This window comes from Falco rusticolus, chromosome 1, assembly GCF_015220075.1.
Source record: "Falco rusticolus isolate bFalRus1 chromosome 1, bFalRus1.pri, whole genome shotgun sequence".
In the NCBI taxonomy this organism is placed as follows: Eukaryota; Metazoa; Chordata; class Aves; order Falconiformes; family Falconidae; genus Falco; species Falco rusticolus.
The window spans coordinates 88,741,124-88,754,950 of record NC_051187.1 but is presented as its reverse complement, the minus strand read 5'-3'; the positions used below and the strand labels follow the sequence as shown (position 1 = coordinate 88,754,950).

The window sequence follows — 13,827 nt, the reverse complement described above, 5'->3', positions numbered from 1 at the left end:
TGGTGGGGCAGCCTGTCTGGAACCGGGGCGTCCAGATGCTGCGCACTTCCGTGAGCTTTCAGCATCTCCTTCTCCTCCCAGTGGATGATGCCGTCATGGACAATGTCAGGCAGATCTTTGGCTTCGAGAGCAACAAGAAGAACCTGGTCGATCCTTTCGTGGAAGTCAGCTTTGCAGGCAAGACGGTGAGCAGCCAGAGCAGGGCAGCTCCTCCGGGTCCCTGGGGCTGGGATGGTGGCCGTGCACGGGGAAAATTTGGTGCTTTGCTGGAGCATTTGCAAAGGTCCCATCAGTCCTTGTCACACCTGGTTTTCTTTCCCTCTGCAATGACACGTGCTGCAGCCCAGCTCATGTCCCCAGCCCTGTCCTCAGGTGTGTGCGGCAGGAGCGGTGCCACCAGACACGGTGTGCCGGGCTGCACTGGAGTAGTTTCTTTGCTGGGCTCTTCGTGGTGCTGTTGCATCAAAAATGGGGACGGGGAGGCCGAGCTGCTGGGGGAGGGCGGGTACTGCAGCAGTGGAGGGTTGTGCTGCTCTTCTTGGCACTGCCTGAAGTGGCCGGCTGGCTGTCCCCAGTGCCGCTGAATGTCCCCCCATGACCAGCCAGGGTGTGGAGGTGGCTCTGCTGGCTTTGCAGAGCCGCAGCCTGCTCCCTTTGAATCCGGGTCTCCTCCAGCAATATGCCCAGGAGCTGCTGCTTGTCTTTTGATCCGCAGCAGCACTGAAGGGCTCAGAGTCTCCTCTGCCCATAATTCTTTCCCTGGGGACAGTGTTGGGGTGGTGCCAGGGGCTTGGGACATTATTTTGAGCAACCACAGTGGGAAGGGGGTGAGTTTCTGGTGGTCCCAGGGTGGGGGGTGGGAGTGAGATCCCCAAGCAGCCCATAGCATCCTCTGCCTCCTGCACAGAGGGGTTTACCAACGCGATGCAGAGCGAATGGAGTGTGTATTTTGGGGAACCTGAGGCTTTCCAGCTGCGTGGATAGGGCATGTGGCAGCCTTGCTTTTCTGAAGTGAGCTGTGAGCACTGGGGCAGCACTGACTTTTCACCCCCCATCTCCCATCTCCAGCTCTACTCGAGGATCCTGGAGAAGAACGCCAACCCGCAGTGGAACCAGTGCCTGACGCTGCCAGCGATGGTAAGTGGGGGTGCCCCCCCCAGCACCCCCCCCACCCCCACGCAGCTCACCACTCCTTTCCCTACCTCTTTTCCCAGTTCCCTTCCATGTGCGAGAAGATGAGGATCCGGGTGACCGACTGGTGAGTGGGGAGAGGGCTCACCGGAGGGGCTCCCTGTGCCTGCCTGTGGGCAAAGCAGAGCTGGAGGAGCAGGATAGGCAGGGGGAGGCCCCACAGGAATCCCCCCTCCCCATTCCACGGTGTGACAGCATCACGGGTTGTGTTGCAGGGACCGTCTGACGCACAACGATATCATCGGCACTGCTTACCTCTGCATGTCCAAGATCTCAGCCCCTGGTGGGGAGCTAGAGGGTAAGCCGGGGGCAGCAGGACACGATTTGGGGTGCATGGCCATGGAGGAGCACTGCATGATCACGGCTGGAGGCTGGTGTTGGTTTGGAGGATGTCATGGCCACGATGGTCCCTGCACAGTCACCAGGACGCGGTGCTGGGGGATGCTCTGTCCTGCGGTCTCTTTTCTGATTGGACCTGGCCCCTCCTGATTTGTTGTTTTGAGGATCTTTTTAAACTAAAAAAAGGGAAGATTTAGATTAGACATTAGGAAGAAATTCTTCCCTGTGAGGGTGGCGAGATGCTGGCACAGGCTGCCCAGAGCAGCTGTGGATGCCCCATCCCTGGCAGTGTCCCAGGCCAGGCTGGACGGGGCTTGGAGCAGCCTGGGCTGGTGGGAGGTTTCCCTGCCTGTGGCAGGGGTGGGACTGGATGGGCTTTAGGGTCCTTTCCAACCCAAACCATGCTGTGATTCTGTGATCTTCAGCTCCTCCCAGGGGTGTTGGGATGGGAGGCTGCAGGACCATGGTGTGCCAGAGGTATTGCTTCCTCTTTTCGTTGCTGTGCGGAGGTGGCTGTGATCCCCTGTGTGGTTGTTGGCAGGCAGTGGTGTCATTGTTGCTGGAAGATGCTATGTCCCACCTGTGTGTGCCCCTGTTTAGTGGCTCCTCTTTAGGTGGCATATAGTGGTTGTCACGAGGTAGGATGGGGGTTCAGGCCAGCTTGTGCTGAGGAAGTGCTGTTGCAAGTCCCAGGGGTTTTCCGAAGCAAAGGACCACTGCAGAGGTGCTGGCAGGGATGGGCTGGGTGACACTGACTGTGTCACCTGTGCCAAGTGGGAGGGCAGGGAGCTGGGACACGATTGTGGGGCTGCTGAGAACCAGGGCAGGGCCAGGAGCAGAGACTACCCTAACCTGCATGAGCGTCTCCCACTGCTAACGGCTTGGTGGCATGTGCAACCCCACTGGGACCCCCTCGCTCTGCCCCCTTTGCTTTGTGCATCTCTGAGACTCTTGGGTGCCCTGCAACCCCCCATCCCGTCATGGGCATCCCCACGCGGTAGGGGCGATGGATGAAGCTGGCAGCAGCTACCAGGGCTTGAGCCTGGTGCGAAGCTCGTGCCCCGCAGCCTGTGCCCTTCCCAGTGCATGCAGGCATGGAATTGGGGTGCAGCACTGTTCTCCACTGTGGTGCTTGTGTGTCCAGCCCTCCTCTTCCCCAGTTAAACTGCAGTTTCTGGGCTGGTCCAGAGAGAGAGAGAGAGGCCAGAAAGGGAGGAGGTGCTGGAGGCTGCAGGGGGTCTGCCAGCACACACCACCACTTGATCTCGAGGAGGTGCTGGGGAACTGTGGCTCCATCCAGCTTTTGCGACACGTGGAGCATCCTGCAAGGATGCTCAGATCCTCCTCTTCCACACCAATCCTATGGTCTCTGGGAGGGCGATAGGGCTGTGTAACAGCCTCCCCCTTTCTCTCTCTGTCTCTCTGTCAGCACCAAAAGCCCATGAGAGCATCCACCCTCGTTTCCCATAACCCTCCGTGCTCCTCTGCCAGCCTTTCCTAACCTCTCTCCTTTTCTTTGTGCCTCAGATGAGTTTCCTGCTCTCGCGAAGCCTCTGAAAGCCGCAGACCGTACGTCCCCCTTAGCCTCTTGGTTTGCAGTCGCTGCTTGGTAATCGTTTCGCTGGCTCAGTTGCTGTCAGGGCTGGAATGCTGCCCGGAGCTGGGGCAGAACCGGCTGCGTCACGCCTGGGCACCTTGGTGGGAGGTGGGGATGGCTCCAGCTCAACCCCACAGCGGTTTTGGGGTGTCCCCGTTGGGCAGTGATGTCTTTGCAGCCTTATGTGTGTTGTGTGCTGAGCCAGCTGTGCAGAGCTGGCTTGGGAGCCTAGGGCAGGACCCTGCAAGCGATTTCTGCCCCTTTGCTCGACATTTTATAAAAACAAGTGATTCTTTTCCAAGCATGCTTTTACTGCCTTAAGAGGAGCATGGGGCCAGCTCTTTGGCTGGTGTAAATCCCCTGTGCTGGTTCGCACCAGCAAAGCGATGCTCCCCTTCTCTGGGGTCTCTTCCTGGGACTGGGAAGCTCTGTGATCCCCACACAGCCCCACCTTGTCTTTCCCCTGAAAAAAGGTAAGTGGTGGTAGGACTCAAAGGGGTTGAAAACTGCAGCATTTTTGTGGCCTCCAGCCGCATGTGTGTGGTCCCCATGGTCCTGCAGCAAAGCCCTGTGGGACATGTCCCCGAGGTGCCTTCGGGAATCTCTAACAGCTCTTTTTCCCTGCGGTCACCAGTGGATGATGGGCTCGGGTTCCTGCCGACCTTCGGTCCCTGCTATATCAACCTCTACGGCAGCCCCCGGGAGTTCACCGGCTTCCCTGACCCTTACGAGACGCTCAATTTAGGAAAGGTGACGTTGGCTTCTTTCCAGCACAACCTAAAATAAACTACCACTTCTCCTTGCCAAAAGAAAGCTGCTATTAACCCAAACCGGCTTTGTTACTAGGAGCTTGCACTGCATTTTCTGTCGCTGGCTATTCCCACTAGCTAAACACCTCCTGATGCCACGCCGCTGCCCAAGTGCTCTCTACCTTGGAAGTGCTTGCAGAAATACTTTGCCTGATCTGCCGTGAAGCCCATTGAAAGCAAAGACAGAGCTCGCCTGTGGGGAGGGGGCATGGGGGTCCTGACGCCTGTCCCTGGTCTACCCCAAGGGCGAGGGAGTCGCGTATCGTGGCAGGATCCTGGTGGAGCTGGAGACCAAACTGGTGGAGCATGTGGAGCAGAAGGTGGAGGACATTTCTGTGGATGACATCCTGCGGGTAGAGGTAACAGGGTCTCCGTGGGGTACCCCGCCTTGTGGGCTCTGGGGTTGGCCCTCTGGCATGTGGGGCACTACAGAAGGGGTGTGGGTGTTGGTCCTGGGGGGTGGATGTCCCATGAGCAGTGGAGTGGTCAGTGAGCTCCTGGAGGGTGTCTCCTGCTGCGTTTCCATCCCAAGGCATCGAGCTCGCTGCATGGTGGCGAGCAGACCATGGTGAACATGGAGGGGTGGGAGGTTTGCATCAACTCCAGCACTATTGCAGATGTGCTCCTTTTGCTCGTTCCTTCAAGTTTAAACTGCATTTTTATGGAAGTTCCTAGCCACCTCCTTTGTCAGGTGTTTCCTAAATATCACACCCCAGATTCCCTTGCTGCAATGTATGCTTTTCTTCCCTGCAATAAACCTCTCCATCTTGGAGGCCTCACTGAGCTGGTGTACACCGGGGTAGTGGAGGGTCTGTGTGTAGGACAGCAGTGGTGGTGTCTTCCCTGTGGACACAGTCCTGTGCCCGTTGCAGAAGTACCTGCGCCGTCGGAAGTACTCCCTCTTTGCTGCCTTCTACTCGGCCACCATGCTCCAAGACGTGGATGATGCCATCCAGTTTGAGGTCAGCATTGGCAACTATGGCAACAAGTTTGACAACACCTGCCTGCCCTTGGCCTCCACCACCCAGTACAGCCGGGCCGTCTTTGATGGTGAGAGATATGGGGGTGACCAAGCACTGGAATGGGCTGCCCAGGGAGGGTGTAGAGTCTCCATCCTTGGAGTTATTTAAAACTCAACTGGACAACCTGCTCAAGGTTGACCCTGCTTGAGCAGGGGTTGGACCAGATGATCTCCAGAGGTCCTTGCCCACCTCAACCATGCTGTGAAGGGGGAATATGTTCCTGCTTGAGCAGGGGTTGGACCAGATGATCCTTGCCCAACCTCAGCCATGCTGTGAAGGGGGAATACGTGTCCAGGGAGGAGTGGGGAAGCCAGGACTATTTCTCTCAGGTCAGTGCTGGCTTGAAGTGGTTTTTGAGCAGCTCCTTGGCACTCACAGTGCCTGTTTCTCTTCAAGGAAGAACCAGTGCTTTGGGGTGGCCTTTCCCTGGCCTCTGCGGGTCTCTCGCTCTGGCATGAGAAGTCCTCACCCCACTGGGGTGGTTGTTGTAGTTTCTGTCCTCAATGCTCTGCAGGAACTGCTGCAGCCGTGGAGGTTGATGCACTTCCCTTTGCACCTTGGTGTGCATTGCTCTGTTGCACATGGGGTTGGGGAACATAATTCTCATCCTCTTGCTCCAGAAGAGCCCCAGAGATGTGCTTCTGTCCAAGACACATGCCCCCCTTCGTCTCTGCTCTGGTCCTGAGGAGTGGGGTCCCACATCACTCCAATACCATGAGCTCACCAGTGTGCTGTGCTCCCCAGGTTGTCAGTATTACTACCTGCCCTGGGGCAATGTGAAGCCTGTGGTGGTGTTGTCATCCTACTGGGAAGATATCAGCTATCGGACTGATGCGCAAAACCTTCTCCACCATGCAGCAGACAGGCTGGTGAGTGCCACGGTGGCAAGGGGCATTGTCTACCTCCTTTATGCATCCTGCCTGGGGGGACAGGGAGAGGACAGAGGCCACCTCCAGGCTTGGTTAGGTTTTGGGGTTTGATGACTCTTGTGCTGTGGAGGGGAACTCTGTCAGTGTCCTGGGTGCCCTGCTCAGCCCGTGGAGGGGAAGGGACCACCCTCATCCCCACTGGGGTGACAAGGTTGTGTGTAAAACGCAGCACTTTGCTGTCACCCACTTGCCTATTGATGCAGGTGCAGGAGGCATGGAGCTGTTGGAGTGGGGCCAGAGGGGACCACAGAGATGGTCAGAGGCTGGAGCAGCTCTGCTGTGGGGACAGACTGGGAGAGTTGGGGGGGTTCAGCCTGGAGAAGGGAAGGCTCCAGGGGGACCAGTGCCTAAAGGGGCTGCAAGAAAGCTGGAGAGGGGCTTTTCACAAGGGCGTGTAGGAATAGGACAAGGGGGAATGGCTTCAAGCTGAAAGAGGGGAGATTCAGATCAGGTATTAGGAAGAAATTCTTCCCTGTGAGGGTGGCGAGGCGCTGGCACAGGCTGCCCAGAGCAGCTGTGGATGCCCCATCCCTGGCAGTGTCCCAGGCCAGGCTCGACGGGGCTTGGAGCAACCTGGTCTGGTGGAAGGTGTCCCTGCCCGTGGCAGGGGGGTGGGACTGGGTGGGCTTTAAGGTCCCTTCCAACTCAAACCATTTTATAATTCTGTGCTTCCTTCAGCTCCTGAGCTATTGGGATTTCTTGGTGTCTTTTCTGTTGTTTCCCCTGGAGCTCCAACAGGAGCAAACCTGGAGGTGCAGAGCCCTGTTGGGACCCAGGCTGGAGTTTCTCATCATGAGGAGCAACCCGGGCCACTGGCTGGGAGGGTCCCAGACATGGGGTGGAGCTGGGTGCCAGGGGGTTCCCCGCTGTGCAGCTCCTCTTCCCCACCTATCATGCAGGAAGCGAACCTGGAGAAGGTCCAACTTGCCCTCAAGGCCAACCGCTTGCCAAGTGAGCTGGATGCCCTGGGTGCCCAGCTGATGGATGACGTCATTGCTGACTGCAGGTATTTTCTGCCAGTTTTGAATGTGAGCCTTTTCATGCCATTTATTGTGAGATCACTTATTTATTTTGGAAGGGTCAACTTTTTTTTTTTTTTACTTCCCCCCCCCCGCCCCCTCTGAAAAACGCCAGTCATTTGCTAATGTTTGCTTCAAAGGTTGCTGAGCCAAGGCACGGAGTTGAAAAGGTGACATTTAAGGCAAGTCATAAATTTCCAGCCTTCATGCAAGGGCTGCAGCGTGGCTCACCTGAATGAGTGGCATTGTGTCGGGGCAGGAGCCGGAGCCAGGCCAGCCCAGCCAGAGGGATGGTGGGGCTTGTGGAGTGAGGAGCCACCCATGGGGCTTCCCGGTTGAGTCTTGTGTGCACCACGTAGGAGGCACCCATGCAGAGCACCCAAAGGGGTTGTTCAGCTGTGCATGGGTATTGTGTCCAGCGGCTGGACTGGGGGACAGGGATGTTGCAGGGCTGGATGGCACAGCCATCCCACCATCCCTGTGGGCGGCACCACCAGTGTCTGCTGCTGCTTTGCCTTTCTAAGCACTTGAACATGCGTTCAAGGGAGGCTGGCATGGTGCCACGGGCTTCCCCTCCCTGTAGCCTGTTTTTTTGGGCTGGATTGCTCTTCGTGGGGATGAGGACCCGCTCCAGGGAGCATCGCTACAATATGACCATGGCACTTTATCCAAAGGACAGCTCGGCTCTCAGGAAGCTGTTTCAGGGGCTGACCTCACCAGGGTCTTCAGGCCGTGGTTCCCCCTTCAGGTATGCCCATGAAGATGAGCTCCAAGTCCTGGCCCATGCCCATGCCTGGCCACGCAATTTCCCTGCAGCAGCTCCATGCCATCTGTTTGGGGAAGGGCCGTAGTAGTTGATGTGTTTTTAGCCCCAGCAAGCCCTTGCCAAGGGGAATGAAGAGAGCTGCTGTGCCTCTTGCAGCTTTCTTGCCTCAGGAGCTGGGTGGATAGCAGCCAAGCTGTGGAGGCAGCTCTGTGCTGGCCTTGGACACCCCACTGGTGGCTACTGGTGGCTGTGTCAGGTAGATGTCCTTGGTCACCAAGCTTGTGTGGTGATTCTTAGTATTTTACCTCAGCAGAGAGGGAGAATTTGGTTTTCTTGGCTGTCACTTAAGCCATCAAACCTACTGGAACCAGTTGTCCCTGACCCCTTCCACAACAGCCACCAACCTGCGGGACCATGCCACTCTTTGCCTGGGCTTATGCCAGTCAGCTAAGGTTGGGGAGATGGTGCTGGGCTTGCTGCCAAGCCCTAGGTCTCCCTTTCTGTCCCCTTTGCTCTTTGAAAAGCCCAAGGAGAAGTCATGGAGGTGCTGGGGTGCAGAGGGCATGGGGTGCAGCCTTTCTGGGCCCTCCTGTGACACCCACATGGGACCAGACACCTCCTTCCTTTGGGCAAGGTGACCTTAAACAAGCTGACCCTGCTCTGCAGACCTCCTGGAGGACACGCTTAAGAAAACACACACACGCACTTACAACCTCCCTATTTATTTGCTTTTGAGCCTCATAAAGGAGATGTGTTTCATGCCCCCTCCCCCGCCTGCTGGCTCCACTGGAAAGGTCAGAGCCATCCGACAGGCTGTCAGTACCCCCCAGCTCCTGGGCATGTGGGACCTGAGGGATGAGCCATAGCTTTGGGTTTTCCAGAGATGCTGCACCTTCCAAAACAAATTCAATTAACCGGGAGGGAAGGGGAAAAATGTGGCTGTGGGATGTGCCAAGCTCGTGGTTCCTGTTGGCTCCTGGACCCTCTCTGTGTTCGGCTCCCATGGGATGCAGCTCCTGTGTCTCTGTGAGGGCTTGGTCTGGGGACTGGGGCTGGCTGGCAAGGGTGGTGCCCATGGTGGGGGCAGCTGGAACAGCCCTGATGGCTTTTTGGGGTGTTTCGCACCCCTCCATGTGCTCTGCTCTGCTCTGCGGGGGATGAGCTGAGCCATGTAGCTGGACCTGTCCATGGCTGCCACCGTGCTGCTGCTGAAGCCTGGTCTCTGCGCTCAGCCAGGAGAGACTTCCTTTCCATCCGGATTTTGGAGGGATGGGAATACCCCTTGCCACTCTCCAGTGCTCCCCCATCCTCCTCCGGGTCAGGACCTCCCCAACACCTGTTCCCAGTAGGAAACCAGCGATGTGCTGCTGGCATCGCCTTACCAATGTTTTTCCCAGAGCTTTGTGTGAAGAGATGGAAGAAGGCCACCCTGGCAAAGAATTGGAAGTAGCAGACAAATGGACAAAGCCAGGGAAAGATGAGTCCTAGCAAAACCAAGTCCCCCAAATCTTGAACTGCAGCCAGTTCCTGGCAGCTCCTGCAGCTCCTTTGTGCTGGTGAGCAGCAGCACTGTCCTGGAGGGTGGGAGGGTGGGTTTTGTCTTTCCTCCAAGCTCCTGACCCTTTCTCCCATGGCACGAGGATTGCTTTGTGCTGGAGCTGGGAAGGGAGCTTCCTGTGAACTGAACCCTCCGCCGTTCCATGCCAGAGCTGGGAGCACAGCAAAATATGGAGGGGATGGCTGGAGACACCCTGCTGCAGAAGAGGGCCCGTGTTTTTGATTGTCCTTTTGTTCTTCCTCATACTTTGTCCAGTTCTGTCGTGCCTTTCCCCAGGTGGAAGCACAATGTTCACATGAGGATGCACTATGCATTTCTGTGCTGGCACGGTGATGTTCTCCATTCAGCCCTTTTGCTTTTTCCTATAATCCATGCGTGGAGTGGTAACAGCCAGTGCAGGACCCATGCCTGTGGACAAACTCAACGCTCCCATCTTTTGCCACCTGCCTTATAGCCAGCTTTTTGTCCAGGAGATGGCCATCCTCTTGGTCCAGGGTGGCAGAGCCCTTGGGGGAGGACAGTGCTGCCGGGGAGCCCAGGCAGGCTGTACCGGTACCCCAGCATCGCTCCGCAGAAGTCCTTTTGGGTCCAGGTTGTCCACCTCTCTGCTCTTCTCTTCTTACTTGTGGTTTATACCAGTTTGTCAGATGCTAGAGTCAGGCTTGCTGATCTCAGGTTCCCCTGGATCCTCCCAAGTTTCTTTGAGGTTGCCATCATGTGGCTCATTCCACTCCTCTAATCCTATTAATATTAACCGATATTAAGCACAAAGCTGCAGATCCCACCCAACTGCCCAGCTGTTTCCTACCTGAACTGCAGGTGATTTGCTGCTCAACTGATTCTTCCCAGTCCTCTCCTGGCTGCCAAGGCAGGACGGACCCCGATGAGGGCTCTGCCCTGATGTCCTCCTGGCTCCCAGCTTTTTTGCTACGAAAAAAGCTGCTTCCAGCTCTGGCTGACCAGCACCCATTCCTCATGTCATTGAACAGGGACAGTTCTTTGGATTTTATGCTTTTAATGGGGGCTCCTCCACATTTGTGCCTTTTTTTGTTTGTTTTTAACTACTTTGTGGTATTTCTACATTTCATTTGGTGGAGTCCGTGGTCTTTTCCGTTTTCCATTTGAGCCAAATTTATCTTAATTTAACTGTTGTAGTTGTTACAGGTCTGTCAGGTGTGGCACCTATCTCCAGGAACAAGATGTCTTCAAACCCTTTCCATGCTGCTTGTATGATTTAACCCTTTCTGCTGCTCTTTTCCACAGCTCTTTAACACATTCCCTCCTTTTTTGCTTAGTTTTATAGTTTGTCTTCCTGAAGTTAAATTCAACTGCAGTGGGTATATTTAGGGTGTTTTTTTTTCTTTTTCTTTCCACGCTCCCTGTCCCTGCAAGGATATTGAAGTACCTCCTAGTTTCTGCCAGAGTGGTGTTTGCTTGGCGGTGTGAAGCAGTGTCCTTCCCGTGCACCGGTGACAGTGGAAGCCATGGAGAATGAGTGGGAGCTCAACTCAATAGCATCTGCCTCTTAATAAATACACAAAAAAAGCATGGAGACACAAAACTGAGTTCATGGAGTGCGATTGGTCTAACCATGGAGGGCTTGGGGCTGCCATCCTGATATGGTTTTTTTTTAATTTTTTAAATTTTTTTTTTTTTAATTTAGCTCTTTGCACAGGATGTTCCTGAATGATCAGGCTAATTACCAACACCACAGCACTCCAGCTCCCTTTGGGACTAACAGCAAACCCAGTTCTCTGTAAAAGAAATGAAAGAACTAAATTTCACTGTCCTGGTATCAGCTGTGCATCCCTCCCCTACAGCATCCCCATAACTTTGACTTTTATGCAGAAAGTAGATATTTAATTTGCAAATTTGGCCAGACCAGGTCATTAACCTGGGACAACCTGTCCCAAGCAGGTACCGTGGTGTGCATCCATCCATGGCGTTGTCTCGAAGAGCCTAGCTGGGCAAGAGGATGCTGTCCTTATTTATCATGCAATGACAACAGGGCTTATGGAGCCCAGTCCCAGCCAAGGGGGGAGCGCTGCAGCTGGCAGGGGGCTGCAGGTTGGGAGCTGGGAGAACGAAGAGCATTTATAACAGCAGCACCCTAATTTACTGCATTTTACAGGGAAACCTCTAAATGGCTTAGCGCATGTGAAGATCCTTCTGGACTCCCGAAAATTTATCCAGCAGCTTGAATCAATTTATATAAAGTGTGTGTGTGTGTTGTGTGCACGGTGTGCATGGCTCAGCCAGGGCCCCATCCTGGCTGCTGCGGTGTGATGCGTGGGGGCTGCAAGTGTGGTTGAAGCCTCCTTTGCTCTTGGCATTGCTGTGTGTTCCCCAAATCTATCTTGGGCAGCTTGTAATTCTTTGGAAACTTGCTGGAACAGGAGGAAAAAAATTAAAAAGACAGCAACACCCCACCAGAGGGTGAGCTGCTAACACCGCATCTCTGCCCATCCCCACAGCCTGGCCCTGCCCGACGTCCTGGGAAAGCCGGCCAGCACCACCTGGACCAGAGCATGTACCGGTTCCGCAGCGCCAAACTTGGAGGAGATCGTAAAGGCAGCCCTGAAGTTCAAACACGAGGACTCGAGCCTGTTGGCAGCCCTGGAGCAGGCAGAGGACTGGCTCTCCAGGCTGAAGGCCATGGCAGAGGAGGTAACGCTGCTGTGGTGGTGGCAGGAGCTGCCAAGGCGGGGGTGGGGGTTGCTCTTCCCAAGCCCTCCGCATGGTGCTGGTTTGGTGCGATGGCTGTGAGCAGTCACCTGGTGGCACAGTGCAAAGCATCGATACTGCTCTCTGAAGTCAATCCTGGCCCCCATGCAGGGTGGCACCCATGCCCCCCCGCAGTGATGTCAATGAGGTAGGAAGGCGCTAGGTTTGGCACCCAGCTGTTGAGGTTTAGCCTGCTCATGGCAGAGCTTTACAGCACGGGCCAGTGAACCCTCAAACCAAAGCTGCTACAGTGACCTGGGCTGGCTGTGGAGGGTAGGGCTTGGGGAAACATGGGGTTTCTCTGCCTCTGGCCAGACCAAGGTGGGATCTGGAGCTGCTGAGGTGGGATTTGGGTTGACTGGTCTCTCTCCATGGGCTTGGGTTGGCAGCGGGACCCGGGGCACGGCTGCTCTCCACCCTCCTGCATCCCTCTGTGGCTGATGTGCTAGTATGGAGCCCCCCTGGTTTTACGCTATGGCTTTTGTGTTTTCCAGCCCCAAAACAGCCTGCCCGATATAGTGATCTGGATGCTGCAGGGAGACAAGCGCGTAGCCTATGCCCGCGTGCCAGCCCATGAGGTCCTCTTCTCCAGAAACATCTCCAGCTGCTGTGGGAAGAACTGTGGGAAGCTGCAGACCATCTTCCTGAAGGTACATTGGCTTTTTGTATATGTGCATACCTCATGTTGATTTTTAAAATGTTTTCACCTGAAAAAAAAAAAGAGAGAAAATCAAGCAGGGAAACCTGAAATCCCAACACAACCTTAACCCATGAGTGCCTGGGGCTCCAGGGACACCCAGCCCCTGTTGAAGTTGGCTCCTGCATGGTGGTGCTCCTGGTGGAGTTCAGCTTCCCTTACATGGTTCTGCAGCAGATCCCTATGATTATCTTCATTTTTGCAAGTTCCAGGGCAGTGAAGGTGGGCGCACTTTGGCCCACATAGTGCTTTTTAAAAAAATATGTTATATTTTTAATTTTTAAAATTTTTTTTTATGTTACTTTATGTTTTTCAAAATTCCTGACCCTCTGCCACCCCAGGAAATTTAAGCTGCGGCCTCCTCTGCCAGACACTTACTGTGCTTTTCACATCTCAAATGATATTTCTTTGGCCTTTTGCTGCATGCCAGCTTGGGAGCAGACAATCAGTGCTGAACAAGCTCTAAAAAAATAAAGTCAAATGAAATAAACTGAATAAACCCCAAAACCCCAAGCCCAGCTGGCAGAAAAAGATGAACCAAAATATATATTTTTTTTCTGTACTTTAGCTCTGGATGGAAAACTAGCATCACTTGAAGGGGGAAAAAAGTGACTGAGAGAAAAAAAAGGGCAGTGAGACATCTCCCTGTTTATTCTTTCTATTTTTGCCGAAGTACCTTGCCTGGGTTTGGTGTCCTAGCCCTGGAGGGCGTCTCACCGAGACACAAAAGCCCTGACCACCAGAGCTTTGAAGCTCCTCAAGGTTGTCCCCAAAGTGCTCTTCATGCTGTTGATGTCCCAGTTCCCAGGCATGCTCTGTGTTCCACCTACCCAGCTGGGGCTATGGGGATTTTGTACCCATGCCACCAGCCTTGCACCCCAAGCATCCCCCGTTAATGTCCTCCCTGGAGATATTAACGGGCTCTGCCTTTGGCAGTACCCACAGGAGGAGGCTATGGGTCCGAGGATCCCAGCCCAGATCCGAGTCCAGCTCTGGTTCGGGCTGTCGGTCGATGAGAAGGAGTTTAACCAGTACGCCGAGGGGAAGCTCTCCGTCTTTGCTGAAACCGTGAGCATCTCGCAGGACCACCATGAAGGGTTGTTTTTTTTTTCTCTCTGGTGTGGGCAGCAGCTCCACCATGGAGGGGAAGGGGGTGGGCTGGACCCCAGGTGAGGG

The 13,827-nt window shown here is 55.0% G+C and overlaps 1 protein-coding gene across 18 annotated transcripts in view; it reads left to right on the top strand.

The window, feature by feature from the left end:
* Nucleotides 1-13,827, top strand: part of DYSF (dysferlin) — a 105,370-nt gene that overhangs the window by 12,446 nt on the left and 79,097 nt on the right. For 10 of the 18 annotated variants that reach the window (XM_037388463.1, XM_037388427.1, XM_037388400.1 and 7 more), the window contains exons 13-25: nucleotides 82-185; nucleotides 1,069-1,137; nucleotides 1,215-1,258; nucleotides 1,407-1,489; nucleotides 3,058-3,099; nucleotides 3,762-3,877; nucleotides 4,182-4,295; nucleotides 4,809-4,986; nucleotides 5,703-5,827; nucleotides 6,787-6,893; nucleotides 11,705-11,897; nucleotides 12,449-12,604; nucleotides 13,588-13,719. In XM_037388463.1, the coding sequence (XP_037244360.1) occupies nucleotides 82-185; nucleotides 1,069-1,137; nucleotides 1,215-1,258; nucleotides 1,407-1,489; nucleotides 3,058-3,099; nucleotides 3,762-3,877; nucleotides 4,182-4,295; nucleotides 4,809-4,986; nucleotides 5,703-5,827; nucleotides 6,787-6,893; nucleotides 11,705-11,897; nucleotides 12,449-12,604; nucleotides 13,588-13,719 (1,463 nt within the window). The remainder of the gene's footprint in view (nucleotides 1-81; nucleotides 186-1,068; nucleotides 1,138-1,214; nucleotides 1,259-1,406; nucleotides 1,490-3,057; nucleotides 3,100-3,761; nucleotides 3,878-4,181; nucleotides 4,296-4,808; nucleotides 4,987-5,702; nucleotides 5,828-6,786; nucleotides 6,894-11,704; nucleotides 11,898-12,448; nucleotides 12,605-13,587; nucleotides 13,720-13,827) is intronic. The other 8 variants (XM_037388472.1, XM_037388448.1, XM_037388417.1 and 5 more) reach the window with 1 other exon arrangement.